Source organism: Aquarana catesbeiana, linkage group LG03, assembly GCF_042186555.1.
Source record: "Aquarana catesbeiana isolate 2022-GZ linkage group LG03, ASM4218655v1, whole genome shotgun sequence".
In the NCBI taxonomy this organism is placed as follows: Eukaryota; Metazoa; Chordata; class Amphibia; order Anura; family Ranidae; genus Aquarana; species Aquarana catesbeiana.
Genome location: NC_133326.1, coordinates 305,850,982 through 305,876,107, shown reverse-complemented (window position 1 = coordinate 305,876,107; position 25,126 = coordinate 305,850,982). Strand labels below are relative to the sequence as shown.

At 43.3% G+C, this 25,126-nt stretch overlaps 1 protein-coding gene across 1 annotated transcript in view; it reads left to right on the top strand.

Moving 5' to 3' along the window:
* LOC141133958 (dynein axonemal heavy chain 3-like) overlaps nt 1-25,126 on the top strand; it is a 3,453,856-nt gene that overhangs the window by 2,942,823 nt on the left and 485,907 nt on the right. Inside the window, exon 66 of the mRNA XM_073623563.1 lies at nt 17,315-17,573. Coding sequence (XP_073479664.1) covers nt 17,315-17,573 — 259 coding nt within the window. The remainder of the gene's footprint in view (nt 1-17,314; nt 17,574-25,126) is intronic.

Below are 25,126 nucleotides of genomic sequence, written 5' to 3'. Positions count from 1 at the left end.
CACGCCAACACCGCGCTAAGCCCTGCCCCATTCCTCCGACTTCCCACCGTGCCCCCTCACTCTTTTCAAAAAAGACTGCTTTCCCACGCACGGGACCCTGATTCGACCGGATCGACATGTAGGGGGGCTGGGGTGGAGGAGAGGAGGAGAGCTGCTGGAAGAAAACCACTGTGCTATGGCAGTGGCGGCGGGAGCGGTGCAGCATACCGCTGACTGGTCCACGCTCCCTCGGCCTCCTGGAGTGAAATAAATACCTCAGTCCAGGTGGGTGATGTCTAAAAGAAAAGTCCCCCTTCCAACATCTTACCTGAGGCTTGGGACTGGAGGAAGCGTGCAGCTTGTACTGACACACAGCAAGACTGACAAGCATGGAACAGGTACGTGCTCTTGACAGCCCCCGGTGGCAACTTTTGGCATGACAACATTTACTTAAAGGAGAAACCCCACAAGAATTAGAAACATTCCTTAGGAATCTCCACTTACACTATCCAGCTGCAGGGTTCTGTGGTAAACTAGACAGACCCAATCTTAACCACTCACGGTGGGCTCCGTTTAAAAAAACCTTCAAGGACCAGGGCCTCTTTTTATCAGGGGTTCCACACCCTTGGACCCGTAAAGCATCCGCCAGGAAATATGGCTGAAAAAACCAAGCACTGGATCCCGGGGTCCAGCTCTCTAAAAAGAGAAGCGTTACAGGCAAAACCTCGTTTCTTCCGACACAAAGCCCGGTACCATTCAATTCGGCCTGAAAAATACACTTTGAATGGATCCGGTTGCATAGCTTGCCCCAGCAAAGGAATATTCCAGTGGAGCTCAGCCCAGCACATCTTTACTCGTGACCAACACCTAAGGGGAGGGGTTATATAGGGAGCTAAACTTCCTGTCTAGGGTGTTCCAGTGTCCATCACCTAAAGGTGCCTATATAACCCATACAGTAATTACTGTGGCTCTGTGTCCCATGATGTACGATAAAGAAACAGAATTGATTCTTTAAATTCACCTCCCATAGGCTTCAATAGGGTTCAGATTAAAGTTCACTATTTATTAACTTTATGATGGTTATTATTACCATGAATCAAACCTTGATCAAGTCTCTCATCCCTAGTTATAAGGTGTGGAAACGTGCACATTAGGTGTGAACACATAAACTCTGAGCCTGATGGAAAAAGAATTGGAAATTATTATAGGGAGATCCTGTCATTAAATTACCAGAAACATATGAAGCCGGGGGGAGTTTCAACCTACCAGATTTTGCCTATTACTAAAAGATCACTAGTCACTAGGACTAGGACTGACATTTTAATCTTTACCTCTTCGTAACCTTAAAGTGGTTCTAAAAATTGAAATTTTTTTTGCAAGGTTAAAAACCTTCGGATTGCAGCTCCCCCAATGTTGGGCCCCCCAGCCCATCCTTATACTTACCTGAGCTCAATTTGAAACCAGCGCTGGGCACAAGAGCAGCGGCACTCTTCCCTTCCTCCCTCTCCTTGCTTCTGTCAGTCACAGCCAGGGATGAGGGAGCGCAATGGACACCCAAAGAATGACTCAGGAGCGAACCAGCAAGCGTTCCCCCATATCAAGCGGGTTGCTATGGTGGGCTCCCAGAAGGGGGAGGAGCCAAGAGCACCAGCAGGGGACCAAAGAACAGGAGGATTGGGGCTGCTCTGTGCAAAACCATTGAACAGAATAGATAACATGTGTAGATAACGTGTGACATGTTTATTATTTAACCACCTCAATAGAGGGCACTTAAACCCCCTTCCTGCCCAGACCAATTTTCAGCTTTCGGTGCTCTCACACTTTGAATGACAATTACTCAGTCATGCAACACTGCACCCAAATTAAATTTGTGTCCTTTTTTCACACAAATAGAGCTTTCTTTTGGTGGTATTTAATCACTAATGGGTTTTTTATTTTTTGTGCTACAAATAAAAAAAGACCATACATTTTGTGAAAAATTGCCTTTTTCTTTGTTTTTGTCATAAAATTTAGCAAATTAGTAATTTTTCTTCATAAATTTTGGGCAAAATTTATACTGCTATATATCTTTAGTAAAAATAACCCAAATTAGTGTATTTTATTTGGTCTTTGTGAAAGTTATAGAGTCTACAAACTATGGTGCCAATCACTGAAAATTGAAAACATCTGATCAGGCCTTCAGTACATCAGGTGAATCTCATTTCTTGAGGTACTAACAAGTCAGAAAAGTACAAATACCCCCCAAATGACCCCTTTTTAGAAAGTAGACATTCCAAGGTATTAAGTAAGTAGCATGGTGAGTTTTTTTAAGTTGTAATTTTTCCCACAATTATTTGCAAAAGGAAGATTTTTTTTTTTTATACAAAATTGTCATATTAACTGGTTATTTCTCTCACAGAGCATATGCATACAACAAATTACACCCCAAAATACATTCTGCTACTCCTCCTGAGTATTGGGATACCACATGTGTGGGACTTTTACACAGCCTGGCCACATACAAAGGCCCAACATTGAAATAGCACCATCAGGCGATCTACGAGCATAAATTGCACATCTCATTTCTCAACCACCTATTACACCTTTGAAGGCCCTGGAGCACCAGGACAATGGAATTGCCCACAAAATGACCCCATTTTGGAAAGCAAACACCCCAACATATAATCTATGAGGCATAATGAGTCTTTTGAATGGTTATTTTTTTTCCAAAAGTTTTTGGAAAATGTGGAAAAAAAATAAAAACGCATTTTTTTTACACAAAGTTGCCCATTTATAAGATATTTCCAACACATAGCAAATACATAGCAAAAATGACACCCCAAAATACATTCTGCTACTCCTCCTGAGTATGGTGATACCACATGTGTGGGGACTTTTACACAACCTGGCCACATACAGAGGCCCAACATCCAAGTAGCACCATCAGGCGTTCTAGGAGCATACATTACATAGATAATTTCCTGGCAACCTATCATTTTTGAAGGCCCTTCATATTTCTAAGACATGGCATGTACATACCAAGAATTACAATCCAAAATAAATTCTATTGTGGAAAGGGTAAAAAAAAAAAGTATTACCTGTGCTTTTAGTAGTGTCCACAGAAGAGAGCACTGGTCCAGGCAGCAGTAAGGGATGTGCTTAGCGACAGCAATAGTAATTATCCAGGCAGCAGGCAGGAATATTGTCTATAGTCAGCACAAGGATATTGTCAGCACAGCCAAAGCATTTGTCCATAGAAATTGTCCAGGCAGAGACAGCCAGCACAGCCATAATATTGGTCCTGGTACACTGTTACCTACCGACACTCATTATTGTACCGCTCTCCAGCCCTTCATAAACATACTGCCTCTTGCTATAGCTAATTATTTGCATAGTCCAGGTAGCAGGCAGAGGTGTGGTCCATTCATGCGGCAGGCAAAGGCATGATGGCAGTAAGTCAGCAGCAGGCTGAGGGCCGCAATCGGGTAAGACCTGTGCACAGGGGCACAGGGGTAGAGGCTTCGACCCACCCAAATCTCTATGAAGCCTCCAGACTCCAGACCCTAGTCCAGAAATTACAAAACCTGGAGAAAACAAAAACATTTTTTCTCCATCCGGAAAAACTATTCTGGAGCCCCTCACAAATGTGAGACCCCTGTGTACTACAGTAGCAGGGCAACAGATCAGTCCAAGCGGTAGGCAAAAGCATAGTCCATAAAACAGGCCAGGGTCAGTTCACGTGCAAGCAGTCCAAGCGGTAGGCAGAAGCATAGTCACAAAACAGGCCAGGGTCAGTTCACGTGGAGGCAGTCCAAACAGTAGGCAGAGGCATAGTCACAAAACAGGGCAGGGTCAGTTCACGTGCAAGCAGTCCAAACGGTGGGCAGAGGCATAGTCACAAAACAGGCCAAGGTCAGTTCATGTGGAAGCAGTCCAAACGGTAGGCAGAGGCATAGTCAAAAAACAGGCCAGGGTCAGTTCACGTGGAAGGCAGTGGCATGGTTATTTGGGGAAGCATGGGAAATGGTCAGCACAGATGATGAAAATGGGGAAAATATGGGCTAATATTTTAGGGATGTATGATAAAGTTCGAAGCATTCACCAATGCAAAGGCCAGGTTGGGAGGGACACTGGGGACAATGGAAGCTGATATCTTTTCAAAATCCTCTTCTGCTGCACACGCAACATCTTTTTTGCCTCTTCGGCCTGCTTACGATGGTGGAATGTTGTACGGGAAGTGGCGTTCATGAAGTCAGCTAACAGCATCAGAGCGAAGGTCTTCTGGGGGGGGGGTCTTTGTTGATAGATGAGGGACGTGACTACTACTTCTATGAATTTTAGGAAGGGGCGGGGTTTTTTGTGGATTTTGTGTAGACTATGTAGGAATTGTAAACGACCAAATGGATGAGATAAATTGCTACCTTCTTGTACCAGAATCGGGACCTCCTTATTGACAAATAGGGCTGAATCATTTGATCATTGAAATCCATGTCGGTTTTTCAATAGGACCTCTTCTTCAACTGTAGTGTCATCAAGAATGGTGAACAACATGTGCACGTTCCTGTTATCCTTCCACCTCAAGGCCAGCAATTCATTGCATCTCAGTGTTGCTCTTTCCCCCCTTTGCAGCTTTTTGTTTACTATAGATTGTGGGAAGCCCTTCCTATTTTTTCTTGAGGTTCCGCAGGCCAGGGTTTTTTTGATATATAGGGGTCTGAAAAGGGGCAGGCTGGTATAAAAGTTGTCAAGGTATATATGATATCCTTTTTTCAGAAGTGGGTAAGCCAGGTCCCATACGATTTTTCCAGTTGTGCCAATGTCAGCCGGGCACTCAGGGGACTGGAGCTGGGAATCTCTTCCTTCATTAATGCGGAACTCATACAGATATCCTGTGGCTCTCTCACAGAGCTTGTAAAATTTTACTTCGTATTTGGCCTTTTTGCTAGGAATATATTGTTTTATTCCAAGCCGGCCTGAAAATGGTACCAGGGACTCACCCACACATATATTCTTCTCGGGGTAATAGAGTTCTGCAAATCGTTGGGAAAATAAATTTATCAGTCGGCGAATCTTATATAAGTTATCGGAATTTGGATGATTGCAGGGATGGCACTGGGTGTTGTCGTTAAAATGAAAGAATCTCATAATCATCTCATATCGGGACCTGGGCATTGTGGCAGAATACATGGGCTTATAGGGGGATGGGGTTGGTGGACCAATAGGCATGTCCTTCATTTTTTTTGTAAGCCCCATGTTTAGGGTGAGGCCCAAAAACAATTTGAACTCCTCCAAATTTAGATCTGTCCACTCAAACGGACGGGCATAAGATGATTGGGGGTTGCTGGCAATATACTGCTGGGCATACAAATTTGTCTGGTCCACAATTAATTGCAGCATAGTGTCGGGCAAAAACAGGTGAAAGCAATCGATCTCTGTGAAATTTTGGATGTTGGCCTGCACACCTGGCTGTGCTGTGAAAGGGGAAATAATTGGTGATCCCAAGTTGGAAGGAAGCCATGTTGGGTTGGCAAGACCATCTGGCATGTATGTAGCAGCCCTGGCTCTTGGGGGACGTGACACTCCAGTAGTTGGGGGAGTTGAATTTCCTGTGCTGGTACTCACGTGTGATGTGGCAGCACTGGTACTGGGCCTGGGCATTTGTGCACGGGCCTATTGCTGGTGGCAGCACTGGTACTGGGCCTTTGTTCCTGGGGCCTATTGCTGGCGGCAGCGCTGATACTGGGCCTTTGTTCCTGGGGCCTATCACTGGCGGCAGTGCTGGTACTGGGCCTGGGAATATAATCCTGATTGCTGGCAGCTGACTGGTTTCCAGAGTGTCATGCCCTTTTAGGAGGGACCCATTCTTCATCTGAATCATTACTACTCTCGATTGGTTCAAATGCTGAATTTGATTCGGAATCAGAAATGGAATTAGAATCTGATGAGAACTCCCCGGTGCTCTCATCAGTCATGGAGAGGATCTGGAACGCCTCCTCACTAGTATATACTCTTTTGGACATGGCTGTGTGGCGGGTAGCTGTGTGACGGGTGACAGATGGGTAGCAAGTTAACGTCACTGATGGGCTGTGCGATGGGTGGCAGGTGACGTTCACTGAGAGGTGATGATGGTGTGATGGGTGATGGTCACTGATGGGTGACAGGCGATGGTCACTGATGGGTGACAGGCCACGGACGGTGACGGGTGATGGTCACAGATGGTTGACAGGTGACGGTCACTGATGGGTGACAGGGCATGGTCACTGATGGGTGAAGGGTGACAGGGCACAGTCACTGATGGGTGACAGGCGATGGTCACTGATGGGTGACAGGCCACAGACAGTGACGGATGATAGTCACAGATGGTTGACAGGCGACGGTCACTGATGGGCGACGGGTGATGGGTAACAGGCCACGGTCACTGATGGGTGACAGCTGCACCGCTGATGGTCACTGATGGGTGACAGAGCACGGTCACTGATGGGTGACGGGTGATGTGTGACAGGGCACAGTCACTGATGGGTGACGGGTGACAGGGCACGGTCACTGATGGGTGACAGTTGCCCCGCTGATGGTCACTGATGGCAATCTCTTATGTGACAGGTGCACTTTTATGGGGTGACTGTTGGGTGACAGATGACAATTGGGGGGGCGATGGGACAGGTGTGGTGTTTGTGCAGACACTACTAAACATAGATCTGTAACTCACTGCTCCTGGCTCTTCTCTCCTCACACTGGAAACAGTGTGTGAGGAGAGAAGAGCTGGTAACAGCTAGTGACAGCTCTGTTTACATTTAGTGATCGGCTGTGAATGGATCACAGCCAATCATGTGGTACACAGCCTTGGCCAATGGCTGTGTACTATCATCAGTGACGAGCAGTGTTCCCGGGAACACGCCGCCACCGGCGTGCACGCGCAGCGCCCTCACGATTGCACACATGCGCTGTGCAATGCGGGAGTTACCATTCGTGATCACTTGGTAAATAGCCATGCCCAGTGGCTGTTCACCCCTGTCGGTGACGAGCGGAGTCTTGGTGACACGCCGCCACCAACAGTACAGGGCTGCACGCACATGATCGCGCGCATGCCCTGTTTAAACGGGCTTACGTCATATGACGTCCGCCCAGAACTAGAGCCTTACCGTCCCGCCGTCATATGACAGTGGGCAGTAGGCTAGTGGTTAAAAAAAAAATGAGCTTACAATCACTTTAAACGAAGTTTGACATTAAAGAAACATGGAGGCTGCTGTTGCTGATATCTGTTTCTAAAAATGCTATTTCACTGGCTGTCACTCTGATCATTTTACTTTAATACTTTTGTGGATGACCTGGAACAGGTATGCAGCTAAGAACTGACTGTATTCCAGCATTCCTGACCTGCATACTTGTTCTGGGCCAGCATTTCAGAATAAAAGCCAGGAAATAAGTCTTTTCGGCAATAAGTCAGAAAAGGCAGGTCCATACTTCTCTCATTAAATGTTTACTTTAGTAGTTAACCTTCCCACTAACATTTTTTCTTAAAGCCCAACTCAGGGCAAGAAAAATTCCCATGCAGTGGGTCTGTGCACGCACTGCATGGGTCTGCTGCTCATTTTTGTTTAGGTGATTGTAGAACGGAGATATACTTACCTAATCCTCTGATCCTCCCTGCACAAGACAGATTCTTGTGGATGCTGCCCCCCCCCCAGGTCTAGCGGTCTTGTGCTGTGGACTGTACCTAACATCATTGTTACCCGTATACTATATTTGAGATTTAATATCTCTCAGATATGATTTGGGTTAAATGAGAGTTCTTTTACCATGAGTGAAAGCTATAACACAATGACAAAAATGTATTGGTATATAGAAAAGTAGGCCTAGACTAATACAAATCAAGCTATCTAATTGTACAGATACACGTACAAGGGAGATTTCCCATATTTACCATTCCCATAGAGGTTCCATTCACATGACTGCTCTGCCATAGAGTGTGTGTTTCCCTCCCATCTAGTCTGTGTATATCATTAAAGGCTGATGCCTCATTGGTTGGCATGGTGTGGCTCTGATTGGTGGGCTTCCCTATTCCTGGTTAAGGACTGGCTATATCTCCAATCCCTATACTTTGCATAAGTCAGCCCCCTTTAATGCAAATCCTTGTCCCAGACTATTTTGAGCAGGAAACTTAACCTTGTAAGTAGATTACATTTTCAGGGAAATTAAGTATACATGACGGACTGGCCACAAACATGGGATCCTTTGAAGTGAGTATGTGTAGAATAGGGATGAGCCGAACACCCCCCGGTTCAGTTCACACCAGAACCTGCGAACGGACTGAAAATTCGCATGAACGTTAGAACCCCATTGACGTCTATGGGACTCGAACGTTCGAAATCAAAAGTGCTCATTTTAAAGGCTAATTTGCATGGTATTGTCCTAAAAAGGGTTTGGGGACCCGGGTCCTGCCCCAGGGGACATGTATCAATGCAAAAAAAACTTTTAAAAACGGCCGTTTTTTCGGGAGCAGTGGTTTTAATGATGCTTAATGTAAAAAAAAAAAAAAAAAGTGAAATATTCCTTTAAATATCGTACCTGGGGGGTGTCTATAGTATGCCTGTAAAGTGGCGAGTGTTTCCCATGCTTAGAACAGTCCCTGCCCAAAATGTCATTTTTAAAGGAAAAAAGTCATTTAAAACTGCTTGCAGCTTTAATGTAATGTCGGGTCCTGGCAATATGGATGAAAATCAGTGAGACAAACGGCATGGGTACCCCCAAGTCCATTACCAGGCGCTTTGGGTCTTGTATGGATATTAAGGGGAACCCCGCACCCAAATTAAAAAAGGAAAGGTGTGGGGCCCCCAGGCCCTATATACTCTGTACTGCAGTATACAGGTGGTGCAAACAAGACAGGGACTGTAGGTTTGTTGTTAAGTAGAATCTGTTTGTAATTTTGAACTGGTACATTTTTAACGTGTTTAAATCCAGCCAAAAAATCTATTTTAAGCTTTTTGGAAAACCTAGGGAAGGGTTATCACACCTGTGACATTTGTTTTGCTGTCTTCTGTGCTCCTCTTCAGAAGATTTCACCTCACTTTTTGTCCCAATGACAAATGTTTTTTGAAAATTTGGGGGTTTTAGTGAAACAAGGATTGGTGATAAAACATCAGTGTAAAGGAGAAAAGTTTTTCCCATATTAACTCTTGCAGGAGAGAATTTCCCTTCCTAGGGGTAGATTTCAACTCAATTCCTGTTGTAGGAGTCGTTCATAAGTTGGATGTTTGAAAGTAGGGGCCTGCCCTATATACTCAACAGAAATTTGGGCCTTAGGTGTTGTTGTGGCCACAACACTGTAAGCCCTCACAGGGCCCTGCTGTGAAATATTAGATCAAGAAATGTAATTACATGCCCCTGTTGAACAGGGGCAGAAAAATGGGGCCTTTGGTGGTGGTGCTGGTGCCACAACACTGTAAGTCCTCACAGATACTCTTGGTGGGCGCAGAAACGGGCCCTGCTGTGAAATATTAAATCAAGAATTCAAATTACATGTCCCTGTTGAACAGGGGCTGAAAAATTGGGCCTTAGGCACTGGTGTTGGTGCCACAACACTGGAACCCCTCACAGATACTCTAGTTGGAGCGCAGGAACTAGCTCTGCTGCAAAGAATTGCATCAAAAATTGTAATTACACGCCCCTGTTAAACAGGGGCTGAAAATTGGGCCTTAGGCACTGGTGATGGTGCCACAACACTGCAACCCCTCACAGATACTCTAGCTGGAGCGCAGGAACTAGCCCTGCTGCAAAGAATTGCATCAAAAATTGTAATTACACGACCCTGTTAAACAGGGGCTGAAAAATTGGGCCTTAGGCACTGGTGGCGGGACTGGCGGTGCCCAGAACCAAAAATGTTCTTACAAGCTATCAGCATGATCATTGAGGAGGAAGAGAATAATTACTCAGCATAACAGGATAGTCACTCAGCATTAGCATAGGCAGTCTTTGAAGGGATCTGACATTTCAAAAAAATTTATTCGGTTACATCAGCATCAGGTGCTTGGTAGCTGGTGGTGATCCAAGATTGATTCATTTTTATGAAGGTCAGTCGATCGCCGGAGTCGGGGGACAGACGCACCCTGTGATTGGTTACAAAGCCTCCAGCAGCACTGAATGTGCGTTCCGAAAGAACGCTGGATGCAGGACAGGCCAGTAGCTCAATTGCATACTGTGCAAGCTCTGGCCAGTGATCCATCTTCAAGACCCAGTAACCCAGAGGAATTTCGGTGGGAAAGGTGTCCAAGTCAGATCTTGCCCCTAGGTATTCCTGCACCATGTAAAACAGACGCTAGCGATGGTTGCTGGAACTGATCATACCTTGGGGCTGCGGACTAAAAAATTGTCTGAACGCATCACTCAGACAGCCACCTTCTACACCGCTCTTTCTTTGACTGACCAAAGCCTCAGCAACACGTTGTCCAGAAACAGGAGTTTGTAACCTTCCAGTCTCTGGGAACGCATTGCACAGACCTTTCTGCAAGGCCTCCAGAAGATGTTTCATCCTCTGCTCCCTCTGCGACGGCAAGATAAGGTCTGCAACCTTACCCTTGTAACGTGGATCAAGAAGGGTTGCCAGCCAATATTGTTCCTTCTCCTTGATACCTCAAATACGAGGATCCTTCCGCAGGCTTTGCAGGATCAGGGAGGCCATGCAGCGTAGGTTTGCTGAGGCATTCGGTCCAGAGTCCTCTGGGTCACTAAGGACGACATGATTCGCAGCCACCTCCTCCCAGCCACGTACAGGTCCATGTGTTTCTTGGGACTGTAAATGATCCCTTAAAGACTGCTGCTGATGCTGAGTGCCAGGCTCCACCTCCATACTGACACAATCCTCCTCCTTCTCCTCCTCCTCCTCTTCCTGTGTGATCAGCGGGCACGCAGGAACACTGTCTGGATAAAGGGGGCCTTGAGAGCTAAGGAAGTCCTCCTCTTCCTGCCTCTGTTCTGCCTCAAGTGACCTGTCCATTATTCCATGCAGCGTGTGCTCCAACAGGTGGATCAGGGGGACAGTGTCACTGATGCATGCACTGTCACTGCTCACCATCCTCGTGGCCTCCTCAAATGGTGACAGGACACTGCATGCATCCCTGATCATGGCCCAATGGCGTGGGAAAAAAAACTATCTCCCCTGACCTTGTCCTGGTGCCATAGTCGCACAGGTACTCATTGATGGCCCTCTGCTGCACGTGCAGCTGCTGCAGCATGGCCAACGTTGAGTTCCACCTGGTGGGCATGTCACAGATTAGGCGGTTCTTGGGCAGGTTAAATTCCTTTTGGAGGTCTGCCAGCCGAGCACTGGCATTATATGACCAGCGGAAATGTACATAGACTTTACTGGCGTGCCTCAGGACATCCTGTAAGCCCGGGTACCTGCCCAAGAACCGCTGCACAACCAAGTTAAGGATGTGAGCCAAACAGGGCACATGGGTCATTTGTCCCTATCGGAGGGTGGAGAGGAGGTTGGTGCCATTGTCACAAACCACCATTCCTGCCTTAAGTTGGCGTGGCGTCAACCACCTCTGAACCTGCCCCTGCAGAGCTGACAGAACCTCTGCCCCAGTGTGGCTCCTGTCCCCCAAGCACACCAGCTCAAGCACCGCATGGCATCTTTTGGCCTGCGTAGCCCCTTGAACGCCTACGGAGTACCGCTGGTTCCGAGGACAAAGCACAGGAAGAGGCTATGGAGGAAGAAGGAGAGGAGGGGGTGGAGGAGAGAGGTGTGTCAGAATCATTAGTAGTGGCATTTTGGAGGCGTGGTGGCGGAACAACCTCCAACACTACTGCACCTTGTCCTGCATCCTTCCCAGCTGCCAGCAGAGTCACCCAATGCGCCGTGAAACTTAGGTAGCGTCCCTGTCCATGCCTGCTGGACCATGAGTCAGCGGTAATATGCACCTTACCGCTGACCGCCCTGTCCAGCGAGGAACCGAACATTCCACAAACTCATGGAAGGGGGCAGAGTCTACCAACTGAAAAGGTAGCAGTTTAAGTGCTAGCAATTTTGCCAAGCTAGCATTCAACCGCTGGGCATGTGGATGGCTGGGAGCGAACTTCTTTCGGCGGTGCAGCAGCTAGGGCAGGGAAATTTGCCTGGTATAATCTGACGTCGGTGTACCGAAAGCAGATTGCCCACAAGTACTTGGCTGTGACACACCTAATTCTACACCTTCATTCCTCTCAGTGCAGGTCTCAGAGAGGACTGAAGGTATAGTGGGATTGGAGATCTCAGCTGATGAGGAGCAAGGAGAGGTCCTCTTTGTTCTTTGGTGTGGGTCTTTTAGATATGCTTGCCAACGAACTGCATGGCAGGTCAACATATGTCTGGTCAAGCATGTGGTGCCCAAGTGGGAGATGTTCTGGCAACGCGAGATACACTTGAGACATATGTTGCAAATAGCAGCGGTGTGATCTGATGCACTCGTCTCAAAAAAGGCCCACACCAAAGAACTTTTGGAATAACGCGCAGAGACAGCAGCGCCCTGCACATGCGGAGCTTTGTGGTGTGATGTAGTCAGTGTGCTGCCCTTAGGCTGGCCCCTGGAGGGCATCCTGCCTCGTTGGTGATGTGCCTCCTCCTCCTCCTCTCTCCTATCAGGCACCACCAACCTTCTACAGGTAGCTTTAGCTGAACACTGTGCAGAGGTCGCACTACACTAAAGTGTAAATAATTTAGCTGTCTGTGGTAGTGATAGGATCAGGAAAACTACAGGTAGCTTTAGCTGAACACTGTGCAGAGGTCGCACTACACTAACGTGTAAATAATGTAGCTGCCTGCGGTAGTGATAGGATCAGGAAAACACCACCAACCTTCTACAGGTAGCTTTAGCTGAACACTGTGCAGAGGTCGCAATACACTAATGTGTAAATAATTTATCTGCCTGCGGTATTGATAGGATCAGGAAAACACCACCAACCTTCTACAGGTAGCTTTAGCTGAACACTGTGCAGAGGTCGCACTACACTAATGTGTAAATAATGTAGCTGCCTGCGGTAGTGATAGGATCAGGAAAACACCACCAACCTTCTACAGGTAGCTTTAGCTGAACACTGTGCAGAGGTCGCATTACACTAACGTGTAAATAATGTCGTTGCCTGCGGTAGTGATAAGATCAGGAAAACACCACCAACCTTCTACAGGTAGCTTTAGCTGAACACTGTGCAGAGGTCGCACTTAACTAACGTGTAAATAATGTAGCTGCCTGCGGTAGTGATAGGATCAGGAAAACACCACCAACCTTCTACAGGTAGCTTTAGCTGAACACTGTGCAGAGGTCGCAATACACTAATGTGTAAATAATTTATCTGCCTGCGGTATTGATAGGATCAGGAAAACACCACCAACCTTCTACAGGTAGCTTTAGCTGAACACTGTGCAGAGGTCGCACTACACTAATGTGTAAATAATGTAGCTGCCTGCGGTAGTGATAGGATCAGGAAAACACCACCAACCTTCTACAGGTAGCTTTAGCTGAACACTGTGCAGAGGTCGCATTACACTAACGTGTAAATAATGTCGTTGCCTGCGGTAGTGATAAGATCAGGAAAACACCACCAACCTTCTACAGGTAGCTTTAGCTGAACACTGTGCAGAGGTCGCACTTAACTAACGTGTAAATAATGTAGCTGCCTGCGGTAGTGATAGGATCAGGAAAACACCACCAACCTTCTACAGGTAGCTTTAGCTGAACACTTTGCAGAGGTCGCACTTAACTAACATGTAAATAATGTAGCTGCCTGCGATAGTGATAGGATCAGGAAAACACCACCAACCTTCTACAGGTAGCTTTAGCTGAACACTTTGCAGAGGTCGCACCATACTAATGTGTAAATAATGTAGCTGCCTGCAGTAGTGATAAGATCAGGAAAACACCATCAACCTTCTACAGGTAGCTTTAGCTGAACACTGTGCAGAGGTCGTACCACATTAACGTGTAAATAATGTAGCTGCCTGCGGTAGTGATAGGATCAGGAAAACACCACCAACTCACTAACTTGTAGCTTGAGCTGAACACTGTGCACTACACTAACTTGTAGCTTTAGCTGAACACTGTTCAGAGGATGCACTACACTAACTTGTAGCTTTAGCTGAACACTGTGCAGAGGTCGCTCTACACTAACTTGTAGCTTTAGCTGAACACTGTTCAGAGGACGCACTACACTAACTTGTAGCTTTAACTGAACACTGTGCAGAGGTCGCACTACACTAACTTGTAGCTTTAGCTGAACACTGTGCACTACATTAACTTGTAGCTTTAGCTGAACACTGTGAGGAGGACGCACTACACTAACTTGTAGCTTTAGCTGAACACTGTGCAGAGGTCGCACTACACTAACTTGTAGCTTTAGCTGAACACTGTGTACTACACTAACTTGTAGCTTTAGCTGAACGCTGTTCAGAGGACGTACTACACTAACTTGTAGCTTTAGCTGAACACTGTGCAGAGGTCGCACAACACTAGCTTGTAGCTTTAGCTGAACACTGTCAGGAGGACACACTACACTAACTTGTAGCCTTAGCTGAACACCGTGCAGAGGTTGCACTACACTAACTTGTAGTTTTAGCTGAACACTGTGCACTACACTAACTTGTAGCTTTAGCTAAACATAGTTCAGAGGACGCACTACACTAACTTGTAGCTTTAGCTGAACACTGTGCAGAGGTCGCACTACACTAACTTGTAGCTTTAGCTGAACACTGTGCAGAGGTCGCACTACACTAACTTGTAGCTTTAGCTGAACACTGTGCACTACACTAACTTGTAGCTTTAGCTAAACACAGTTCAGAGGACGCACTACACTAACTTCTAGCTTTAGCTGGACACTGTGCAGAGGTCGCATTACACTAACTTGTAGCTTTAGCTGAACACTGTGAGGAGGACGCACTACACTAACTTGTAGCTTTAGCTGAACACTGTGCAGAGGTCGCACTACACTAACTTGTAGCTTTAGCTGAACACTGTGCACTACACTAACTTGTAGCTTTAGCTGAACACGGTTCAGAGGATGCACTACACTAACTTGTAGCTTTAGCTTAACACTGTGCAGAGGTCGCACTACACTAACTGTAAATAGTGTAGCTGCCTGACTGTGGTACTAATAGGATCAGAAGAACACCAGCAATTTTCTTCAGGGAGCTGTACTGTAACAACACCTACCTGCCTGTCAGTAGGAAGATAACAGGAACGGATCTAGCTAAACTGAATACAGTGTATATATATATATATATATATATATATATATATATATATATATATATATATACACACAACACCTGGGATGCATATATATACACAATACACTGTAAGTGCAGCTAACTGATTGACTGCCCTGCCTAATCTATCTAACTTAAATCAAATGACACTGTCTCCCTGTCTCTCAACGCCGGAACACACTACACAGGGCCGCCGTGCAGGCAGCCTTATTTAGTGTGGGGCGTGTACTAAACCCCCTGAGCCATAATTGGCCAAAGCCACACTGGCTTTGGCCAATTACAGCTCTCTCTACAGACGGCGCTGTAATTGGCCAAGCATGCGAGTCATAGTGCATGCTTGGCCAATCATCAGCCAGCAATCCACTGAGATGCTGCAGTGAATTATGGGCTGTGACGCGCCACACGAATTTGGCGCGAACGGCCCATATCATTCGCAATTCGGCAAACGGGCGAACAGACGATGTTCGAGTCGAACATGGGTTTGACTTGAACACGAAGCTCATCCCTAGTGTAGAACAATGATGTTTGGGTCCCATTGTTTGTATACAAAAGCTTAGGCACCGAATTGTCTGTCTAACAGACACTTCTGTGAAGCTATGTTGCACGCCCTCCATAGATACAAGCTAAATGAAATATATTCATAATTACAATGTTTTAAAGCTATTAATGGAGATTTCACATAAACTCATAAGGCAACAGTCATCATGCCTAAAGACCTGGTGTGGACATGAGGAGGTCAGGAACAGTCCATTTTGGCGGGAGAACCGTTGGCAGGTGGAGCTGAGGTTCGGGTGAGTATAAGCTTTCTCCAATCCCTTGGACAAAACTGAACAGTTGACCCATGCAGTTCAGGCACTGCACCACCATATAGGAGTTGGCCTAGAGTTGGCTTTTATCACTGAACCTTCCACTAACACTGAAACTTAACCCCAAACCTTAGCATAAAAATTAGCATTGTACCTATCCTGAAACTTAACCCTTATCCTAACCTTTAGCATTTACCACCAGCCGTTAACCTAAAAAAATATATAGTTTTCGTGGCACCTGTTTTTTTTTTTTTTTCAGTCTCTAAACTATGTGTCCATGCCCACCTAAGCATTTAGAGGTGTTTAGAGGCAGGGGCATTTAGAGACAGAAAAAAAACCCACTGCCAGTGCTTCTAGGAACAACAGTGTTTTGGCAGAAAGAAATGCTTGATGCGCATAAATGTGTGTAAACGTGTCTAAACTTGACTAAACATGTGTTAGCGCTAGGCGCGTCAAGTGTTTAAATATTAATTAATTTCAACGTCCAGAATAGATTATTACTTTGGCCAATTAAAAAAATTAACTCTCTGGCGCTCGACTCACCTAAATGTGCCTAACCACATTTATGAGGGTTTACATGTGTCAAGCATTTTTTTGCTAAAACGCTGCTGCGAGGAAGAAAGGTATTTAGGAGAACTGGCTAAACGTCTTGTGTGGATGAGGCCTAACACTTTATTTAGATCTATGGTCACAGGATAGACTTTCATTTTATAAAAGCTGCATTTTAAAGATATACAAGCAATAATTATTTTTTCTACGATCCAATATATGTTTATTTGAAAATCCCGTTTCATGTTGTAAATTCTGCCTGTCTGCTGATCATCTCTTTTCACAGCTCCCTGGATTCCTTGCATGCTTTGCAGCTTCTACTCTGCTGTTTACTTCCAACTTCTAAAGAATATATATCCCATGGTACCTGTGATTGCTGTGCTGACTCTGCCTCTCTAAACTCCTCCTCTCTGCACCTCAGTAGTTCAAGAGGCAGGTTCTGTCACAAAATTCAAGGATGTAAATGTGTAGAGATCTTCACAAAGTATGTCTGCACGCTTCAAGATTGTTCAGATCAATACTGGAGGAGTAAGGTAGAAATAATTGAAATACAACTTGGAAATGAATATATGATTTTTAATTTTGTCCAAAGGTATGCTTTAACATAACCATAACACATACTCCTATGGATATTTACAAAAAAGGGCCACTGGTAAAGCACATTACTTTCATTTTCACTTTATGACTATGCCAGGGGGAGTGTTTGTGATTTAATATCATCATGTAAAATTAGAAATTTTAATGTCATTTTTTTTTTCATTTTTAGCATATATGAACAAGTCTGCCGTTCTCTCTTTGAGAAACACAAGCTGCTATTTTCTTTTCTATTGTGTGTGGGTATACAGAGGAACAGAGGTCTGGCCAATAATGAAGAATGGCATTTTCTTCTCACTGGTGGAGTTGCACTAGAGATCCCTCAAGCCAACCCAGATCCCACGTGGCTGAAGGACAAATCTTGGGGTGAAATTCTTCGACTATCTACTTTACCAATTTTCAGCCAATTGGATGATCACTTCTGCTCAAATGTAAGTAACTTACAATTCATAGAAAATATATCTTAAAAGACAAGTTCAGGTTTCATAAAAAAAATGTACACACCTCCAGGTGGATGCAGCATTGATCCAATGCTGCATCTGTTCCCTGCTGCTTCTACACTGAGAACTGAGCGATCAAATACAGCTGATGGAATGAACTGCACTTCTGTGACCTTCAGGAGAAGTAGAGCCACAGCAGCTTTGAGCAATACTTCCTCTTTAATATACTTATATTTAAACACTGAAGCCTGCTGCTTCTTAAATTAGAAAGTTTATCTAAGTACACTTCTGTAATACTGCATACACAGTTGGACTGAACATTCCACTAGATTTAGGTTAAATTGTACAATTATACATATGCATGAGGACATACATGATATAGAATTATTGCAAATATAACATTGTATTGAATGGAAAATTTTCTAGCACATTTTTTATTTGATGCATGAGATTGTAATGTGTCCGTCTTAAAATATCAGGATTTGCAGAAGCAGAACAATTTTCTTAAAGCGAACATCGAATACACAGTTAAAACACATATATTTGTCAAACCGAAAAATAAGTGTAATCCTGTTTAGACAATCTTGATCCATGCAAGATGGCATAATCAAGGCCCTGACCTTCAGTGTAGTTAAGCAGTACAGTTTAACCATTTCAGCTCCGGAAGGTTTCACCCCCTTCCTGATCAGAGCATTTTTTGCATTTTGGTACTGTTCTACTTTAACTGGTAATTGCGCGGTCATGCAACGCTGTGCCCAAATAAAATGTATGTCCTTTTTTTCCCACAAATAGAGCTTTCTTTTTGTGGTATTTGATCAACACTGGGATTTTTATTTTTTGTGATATAAAAAAGACTGAAAATGTTGAAAAAATTATATTTTCTACTTTTTGTTACAAAAAATATGCAATAAACTCAATTTTTGTCATACATTTTGGCCAAAATGTATTCAGCTACATGTCTTTGGTAAAAAAAAAAAAAAAATCCCAATAAGTGTACATTTATTGGTTTGCGCAAAAGTTATAGCGCATATGCAAACTTATTTATGGCTGACCTGGAGGACAAATTCACGAACAGCCTACAACAAAATCCATACAGATATGATCGCTATTTCGATGATATTTTCATCATATGGACAGAAGGTGAAGAAAATCTAAAACAGTTTTACTCATTGATCAACATTTTTTACCCATCTATCAAACTACAAATGGATTATTCTAACACACATGTCAACTTCCTAGACACCGCAGAGTACATCAGGGATGACAAACTTCACGCTTCAATATACAGGAAACTGACTGAACAATGCAACTATCTCCATGGTTCCAGTTTTCACCCCCAAAACACTAAATGGGATATCATACACAAAGAGAAAAGAAAATCTCCTCCAATACAAAGAGAAAAAAACAAATAACCATGTACCTCTAGTCACCACATACAATCCAGCACTAGAAGGGATAAAAAAGATAATCAAAGATTTACAACCCCTCATAACAGAGGATGAAACTCTAAAAGAAATATTCCAACAACCCCCAATACTGGCTTTTGGACAACCACCCAACCTCAGACATAAACTAATCAGCAGGAAAATTCATTCTAGATATAAAGTCACAAAAAATGGAAGCAAACCCTGCAATAAAAATGCTCCAAACTGTGCAACCAGATCAATTTATCTAAACGTGTCACATACACATAAAAGGGACCTTCAATAACACAGGATCATACAGCTGTACCTCCAGTAATGTCATGTATCTCATCCAATGCAAAAGATGTAGCAAAGGATCTTATGTTGGCAAAACAGGACAGAGGTTGCAAGCAAGGATGAATTTGCACAGACATACCATCAAGGAACATAAAGAAGTTTCTGCACACCTGTGGGACATCATTTCTCACAACCGGACCACACTATAGAAGACCTCAATGTCTTAGTTCTAAAGGGAATTTCAAAATTATCCAGGAAAGGAAAACTTTTGAATTAAGAATGATACTTCTATTTGACACAAAAGATAACAGCCTAAATTTAGATATGGGTTTCCTTACTCATTATCCAAAAGTTTTACGACCCACTCTGTGATTATCATTCTATAGCTCTGCCTCTATCTTATATCACTAATTATGCTAGTTTTATTACCATTGCCATGTACGTTTGTTTGTGTGTGTTTTTTTTTTATTTTTTTCCTTTGCCTCAGAGATTGTGTTTTTATCACCCCCCCCCCCCCCCCCAGTTCATAGCTCTCTCTTTGTCCTATCTCACTAACTATGCTAGTTTTATTATCTTTGCCATGTACAGTGCCTTGAAAAAGTATTCATACCCCTTGAAATTCTCCACATTTTGTCATGTTACAACCAAAAATGTAAATGTATTTTATTGGCATTTTATGTGCTAGACACAAACACATAAACACAAAGTGACACATAATTGTGAAGAGGAAGAAAAATGGTAAATGGTTTTCAAATTTCTTTACAAATAAATATCTGAAAAGTGTGGCATGCATTTGTTTTCAGCCCCCTTTACTCTGATACCCTTAGTTAAAATCTAGTGGAACCAATCACCTTCAGAAGTCACCTAATTAGTAAATAGAGTCCACCTGTGTGTAATTTAATCTAGTATACATACAGCTGTTCTGTGAAGCCCTTAGAGGTTTGTTAGAGAACCTTTGTGAACAAACAGTATCATGAAGGCCAAGGAACACACCAGACAGCTCGGGGATCATCCAAAAATGGAAAAAGTATGGCATGACTGCAAACCTACTACTTTGTGTTGGTCTATCACATACAATCCCAATAAAATACATTTACATTATTTGGCTATAATATGACAATATATGGAAAATTTCAAGGGGTATGAATACTTTTTCAAGGCACTGTTTGTGTCTGTTTGTTTTTTCCTTTTTTTGCCTTTCCCTCAGAGATTGTGTTTTGTTTTGTTTTTTAACAATGTGCTAAAACTTTTGTGAATCAGTACTGCTGGAAACTTGAATAAGGGACATTCGCTGGAAGCTTGTCCTGAAAATTGTATTTAGGTGCAAATAAAAAAGTTTCATGGACAGTACTCAATTTTCTCTGTCACAAGTGCACTAATATGGCTACAATCACCTCAAGCATGATGAAAGATACTACATATAGCTGCATGAAGAAGCAGTTAACCAACCTGATAACAAAGGAAACACAGATCAACAGTGACATCTTTGTTCTCTCAAGATGCAAAAAGAGGAATCTCATACCACAAGGTCTCCGGATTAAAAATCTGTGTGCAAATACACTGAACTCTCCTTATGCAGAAGGACTTTGCAGACATACCAGCGAAAGATTAATGAACAACCTCATTCGCAAACTGTATGGTAAAAGGGAAACAATCAAGAAACAAAATCAGTCAGTGTTTGAAACCTTAACATCATTGGACCCCACAAGCATTAACCAAATTAAGAATGAAATGGAAACCTTACAAAGACAACTGCAAACACTTGCCATGAACAGGAAGCAAAAAACCTCCAGAAGCTACACCAAGAGCAGACTTTTTGGATACAACCTAAACAACATAAAACAAACACAACATCTATAATTCCTGCTATCAGTGACTTTGAATATGATCCAGAATCCCAACGTATTCCTTGTTTAAATGCTGATATGACTGAAAATGTGGCTATAACAGAGAAACTTGGAATCATCATTTTGTCAAATCATAAACTTTCCGAACCAGAAATAACAGTCCTCTCCAAAGGCCTCACATTCTGCTCAACCACCAATTGGATAATTTACAGGTATTGCCAGATATGGAGGAATTTTTCAGGAGACTAAGGCACAAAGAATATTTTTACAGTAATTAAAAGAATCCTAGGACAATAAAAGGCGACAAAAAGAAAAAGAACAGCAACTTCACACCTCCACAAGGAAGCAACCCCAAACTGGACACCTATATTGACAGCTTCAGACTGCGAGTTACATCCCTGACATCCACCCAGCAAAAGAAAATTTTATACACCCTTTCACCACTGGAGCGAAGAGCTGTACATGATTTGTGCAATAATAATGCCATCACTATCAAACCAGCAGATAAAGGGGGGAAGCAGTCATTGTGGTGGATACAGACAAATATATACAAAGGGGCCAGAGGTAGCTGGCAAATACTACTTACTATAAAAAACTGGATTATGATCCGACCCAGGATTTTTTTAAGCAATTAAAAGGTCTCACTAAAACAATACCAACCCACCTACATTCAGAACTTATCAATGCGATTCCAGATAATCCATAAAATGGGGATTTCTACATGCTGCCCAAGATTCAAAAGCCAGGAAATCCAGGCAGACCCATCATAGCAGGTATGAATACACTTACCGAACATATCTCAGGCATTGTAGAAAATATGTTAAAACCATTAGTCATAAATACTGCGAGTTTCTTGCTAGATACAACTGATTTTCTGAACAAGCGCAACAATATACAATTACCACCAAATACACTTCTAGTCACTATGGATGTAGAATCTCTGTACAGTACCATCCTTCACAAGGATGGGTTGGCTGCATGTCACAGATTCTTATCATCCTCACCAAACCACAAATACACTGCTGAGGATGTTACACAGCTCATCAAATTCATTCTTATACACAACTACTTCACTTTCAACATTGACATCTATCTTTAAACTTGTTTATGGCTGACCTGGGGGACAAATTCCTGAACAGCATACAACAAAAGCCATACAAATATTATCTATATATTGATGATATTTTCATCATATGGATAGAAGATGAAGAAAATCTGAAACAGTTTTACTTATTGATAAACATTTTTCACCCATCTATCAAACTAAAAATGGATTATTATAACACACTTGTCAACTTCCTAGACACTGCAGAGTACATCAGGGATGACAAACTTCACGCTTCAATATACAGGAAACCGGCTGACTGATGCAACTATCTCCACAGTTCCAATTTTCACCCCCAACACACTAAACAGGCTATCATACACAGCCAGGCCATCAGATACCACTGAGTTCAGACCCAGAAGGCAGAGATAAACATCTCAGAACACTAGCAGACTCCTTCCATAGGAATGGTTACAAAGATAAAACCATCAACAACAGCCTAAACACAGCCTTGAAAACCTCAAGAGAAAATCTCCTCCAATACAAAGAGAAAAAAACAAATAACTGTGTACCTCTAGTCACCACATACAATCCAGCACTAGAAGAGATAAAAAAGATAAGCAAATATTTACAACCAATCATAACAGAGGATGAAACTCTGAAAGAAATATTCCAACAATCCCTAATACTGGCTTTTGGACAACCACCCAACCTCAGACACAAACTAATCAGCAGGAAACTTCATTCTGATTATGAAGTCACCAATAATGGAAGCAAACCCTGCAATAAAAAAACGCTGCAAACTGTGCAATCAGATCAATCTATCTAAAAGTGTCACACACACACAAAAGGGACCTTCAATATCATGGGATCATACATCTGTACCTCCCGTAATGTTGTATACCTCATCCAATGCAAAAGATGTAGCAAAGGATCTTATGTTGGCAAAACAGGACAGAAGTTGCAAGTGAGGATGAATTTGCACAGACATACCATCAAGGAACATAAAGGAGATTTCTGCACACCTGTGGGGCATCATTTCTCACAACCAGACTACATTATAGAAGACCTCAATGTCAACTTTTGAACTAAGAATAATACTTCTATTTGAAACAAAAGATAATGTCCTAAATTTAGATATGGGTTTCCTTACTCATTATCCAACAGTTTTACGACCCCCTCTGTGATTATCATCCCCCCAGTCTATAGCTCTGCCTCTGTCTTATCTCACTAACTATACTAGTTTTATTACCATTGCCATGTACTTTGTTTGTGTGTGTTTTTTTTATTTTGTTTTCCTTTACCTCAGAGATTGTGTTTTTCTTAACATTTTTTTTTAACATTCTGCAAGAACATTTGTGAATTAATACTGCTGGGACCTTGAAGAAGGGGACATACCCCAAAAGCTTGTCCTGAAAAATTGTATGTTAGTGCAAATAAAAAAAAGTATCACGGACAGTACTCAATTGTCTCTCTCGTCTTAAAATTTCCAATTCCTTTCATGTATCTCTACTTAAGCCATTGGTCTTAAATAAGCTGACAATGCTGGCAACCCCCCTACCAATCCTTCTCAAGAATATGAAGTTAATCAAATCTTGTATTCCAAAGTCTCCCGTGGTAAACTCCAATACCTGATTGATTGGAGGGGCTTTGGTTCTGAGGAAAGATCCTGGGTTCCCACTTCTGATGTTTCTGCTCCTCACCTGGTAAAAAGATTCCACCTTTGCTTTACCTTGAAACCTAAACCCCAGAGGCAAGGGAGGCCCCATAAAAGGGGGAAGGTAATGTCATGGTTCCCGTCCGAGCTGCTCGGATTCCTGCCAATCCGCCCTGAACCTAGGTATTATTAAGAATTTGCATCTGTGGGTTAGTGTTCGAGCAATGTGCCTCCACGCTGTAGTCAGACCTTCCTTCTTCCAGTGGCACTTGCTGTCACTTGAGTATACTTGTATTCTGTGTATTTATTCAGTCTTGTCATTGTTTTCAGTGTTTTCCCTCTGGCTGCACTCTGTCTGTGCATCCCTTTGTTTTCTGTTGCTCTGGGTGCTCTCCACTTCATTGTTTCTTGTCGTTTTACCTCCTGCCCCTCATTCCTGCTTGCTGTGTCCATCTCTCTCTGCGCTATTGTCCAGCTTCCCCTGCTCTCCTGTGCTTTGTGCTTGTTCTCTGCATCCTCTGCCTAGTGTCTCTTCTTAGCTTGCTGCAGTAGCCTTTCCTTGGTACCTTGTATCCTGTGTGTACCCCAAGTCGTTCCAGTATACTATTTGCTGACACTGTACTTGCATGGGTGTGTTAGAGAGCTGCAACCAGGGGGCTGCCTCGCAGCATAACATTCAGACCTCCAGTGGCTCTGATGAAAACCAGGCAGCTTCTTAGAATCCTGCAACTCTGACACACTGCGTGCAGTCACACTGCTCCTGAATCTGCTAGGACCGGTACCCTGGCACACTCGTTTAGTCATTCTTATTGCTCCACTAGACCTGGAGAGGGAGAGGGATTTCTGACTCATGGGAGGACACGGTAGGCTATGGAAGACTAACTGAGCAAGGGACACTGGATTGTGGAAACCAAATGAAAATAATGATCTCGGTGATCAGAATGGAAACCAGCATTTTAACTTATAGAATTGCATGAACTTCAAGTTTTTCATTTAAGGCCCCTTGGTGTTTTCAATTTAAAAATCCAATAAGTTTCTTAAGAGCATAATTTCTTAAATATTTTACCTTCAGAGAAGTTGGAAGGTATCGATTTGATGGCCAAAACTTTAAGCAGGGATACATCACTTTTAGAACATAATGTGAATTTTTTCAACACTGGTACATGTCCTTGATGAAGAGAAAAGTGAGACTGCTGACGAGGGAAGACTGGCTGCCCACTTTGACCCTACAAGGTGCAATCATATTTTTTATGCTCATAGACTTTTTGAACATTATATTTGGAATCTCAGAGATA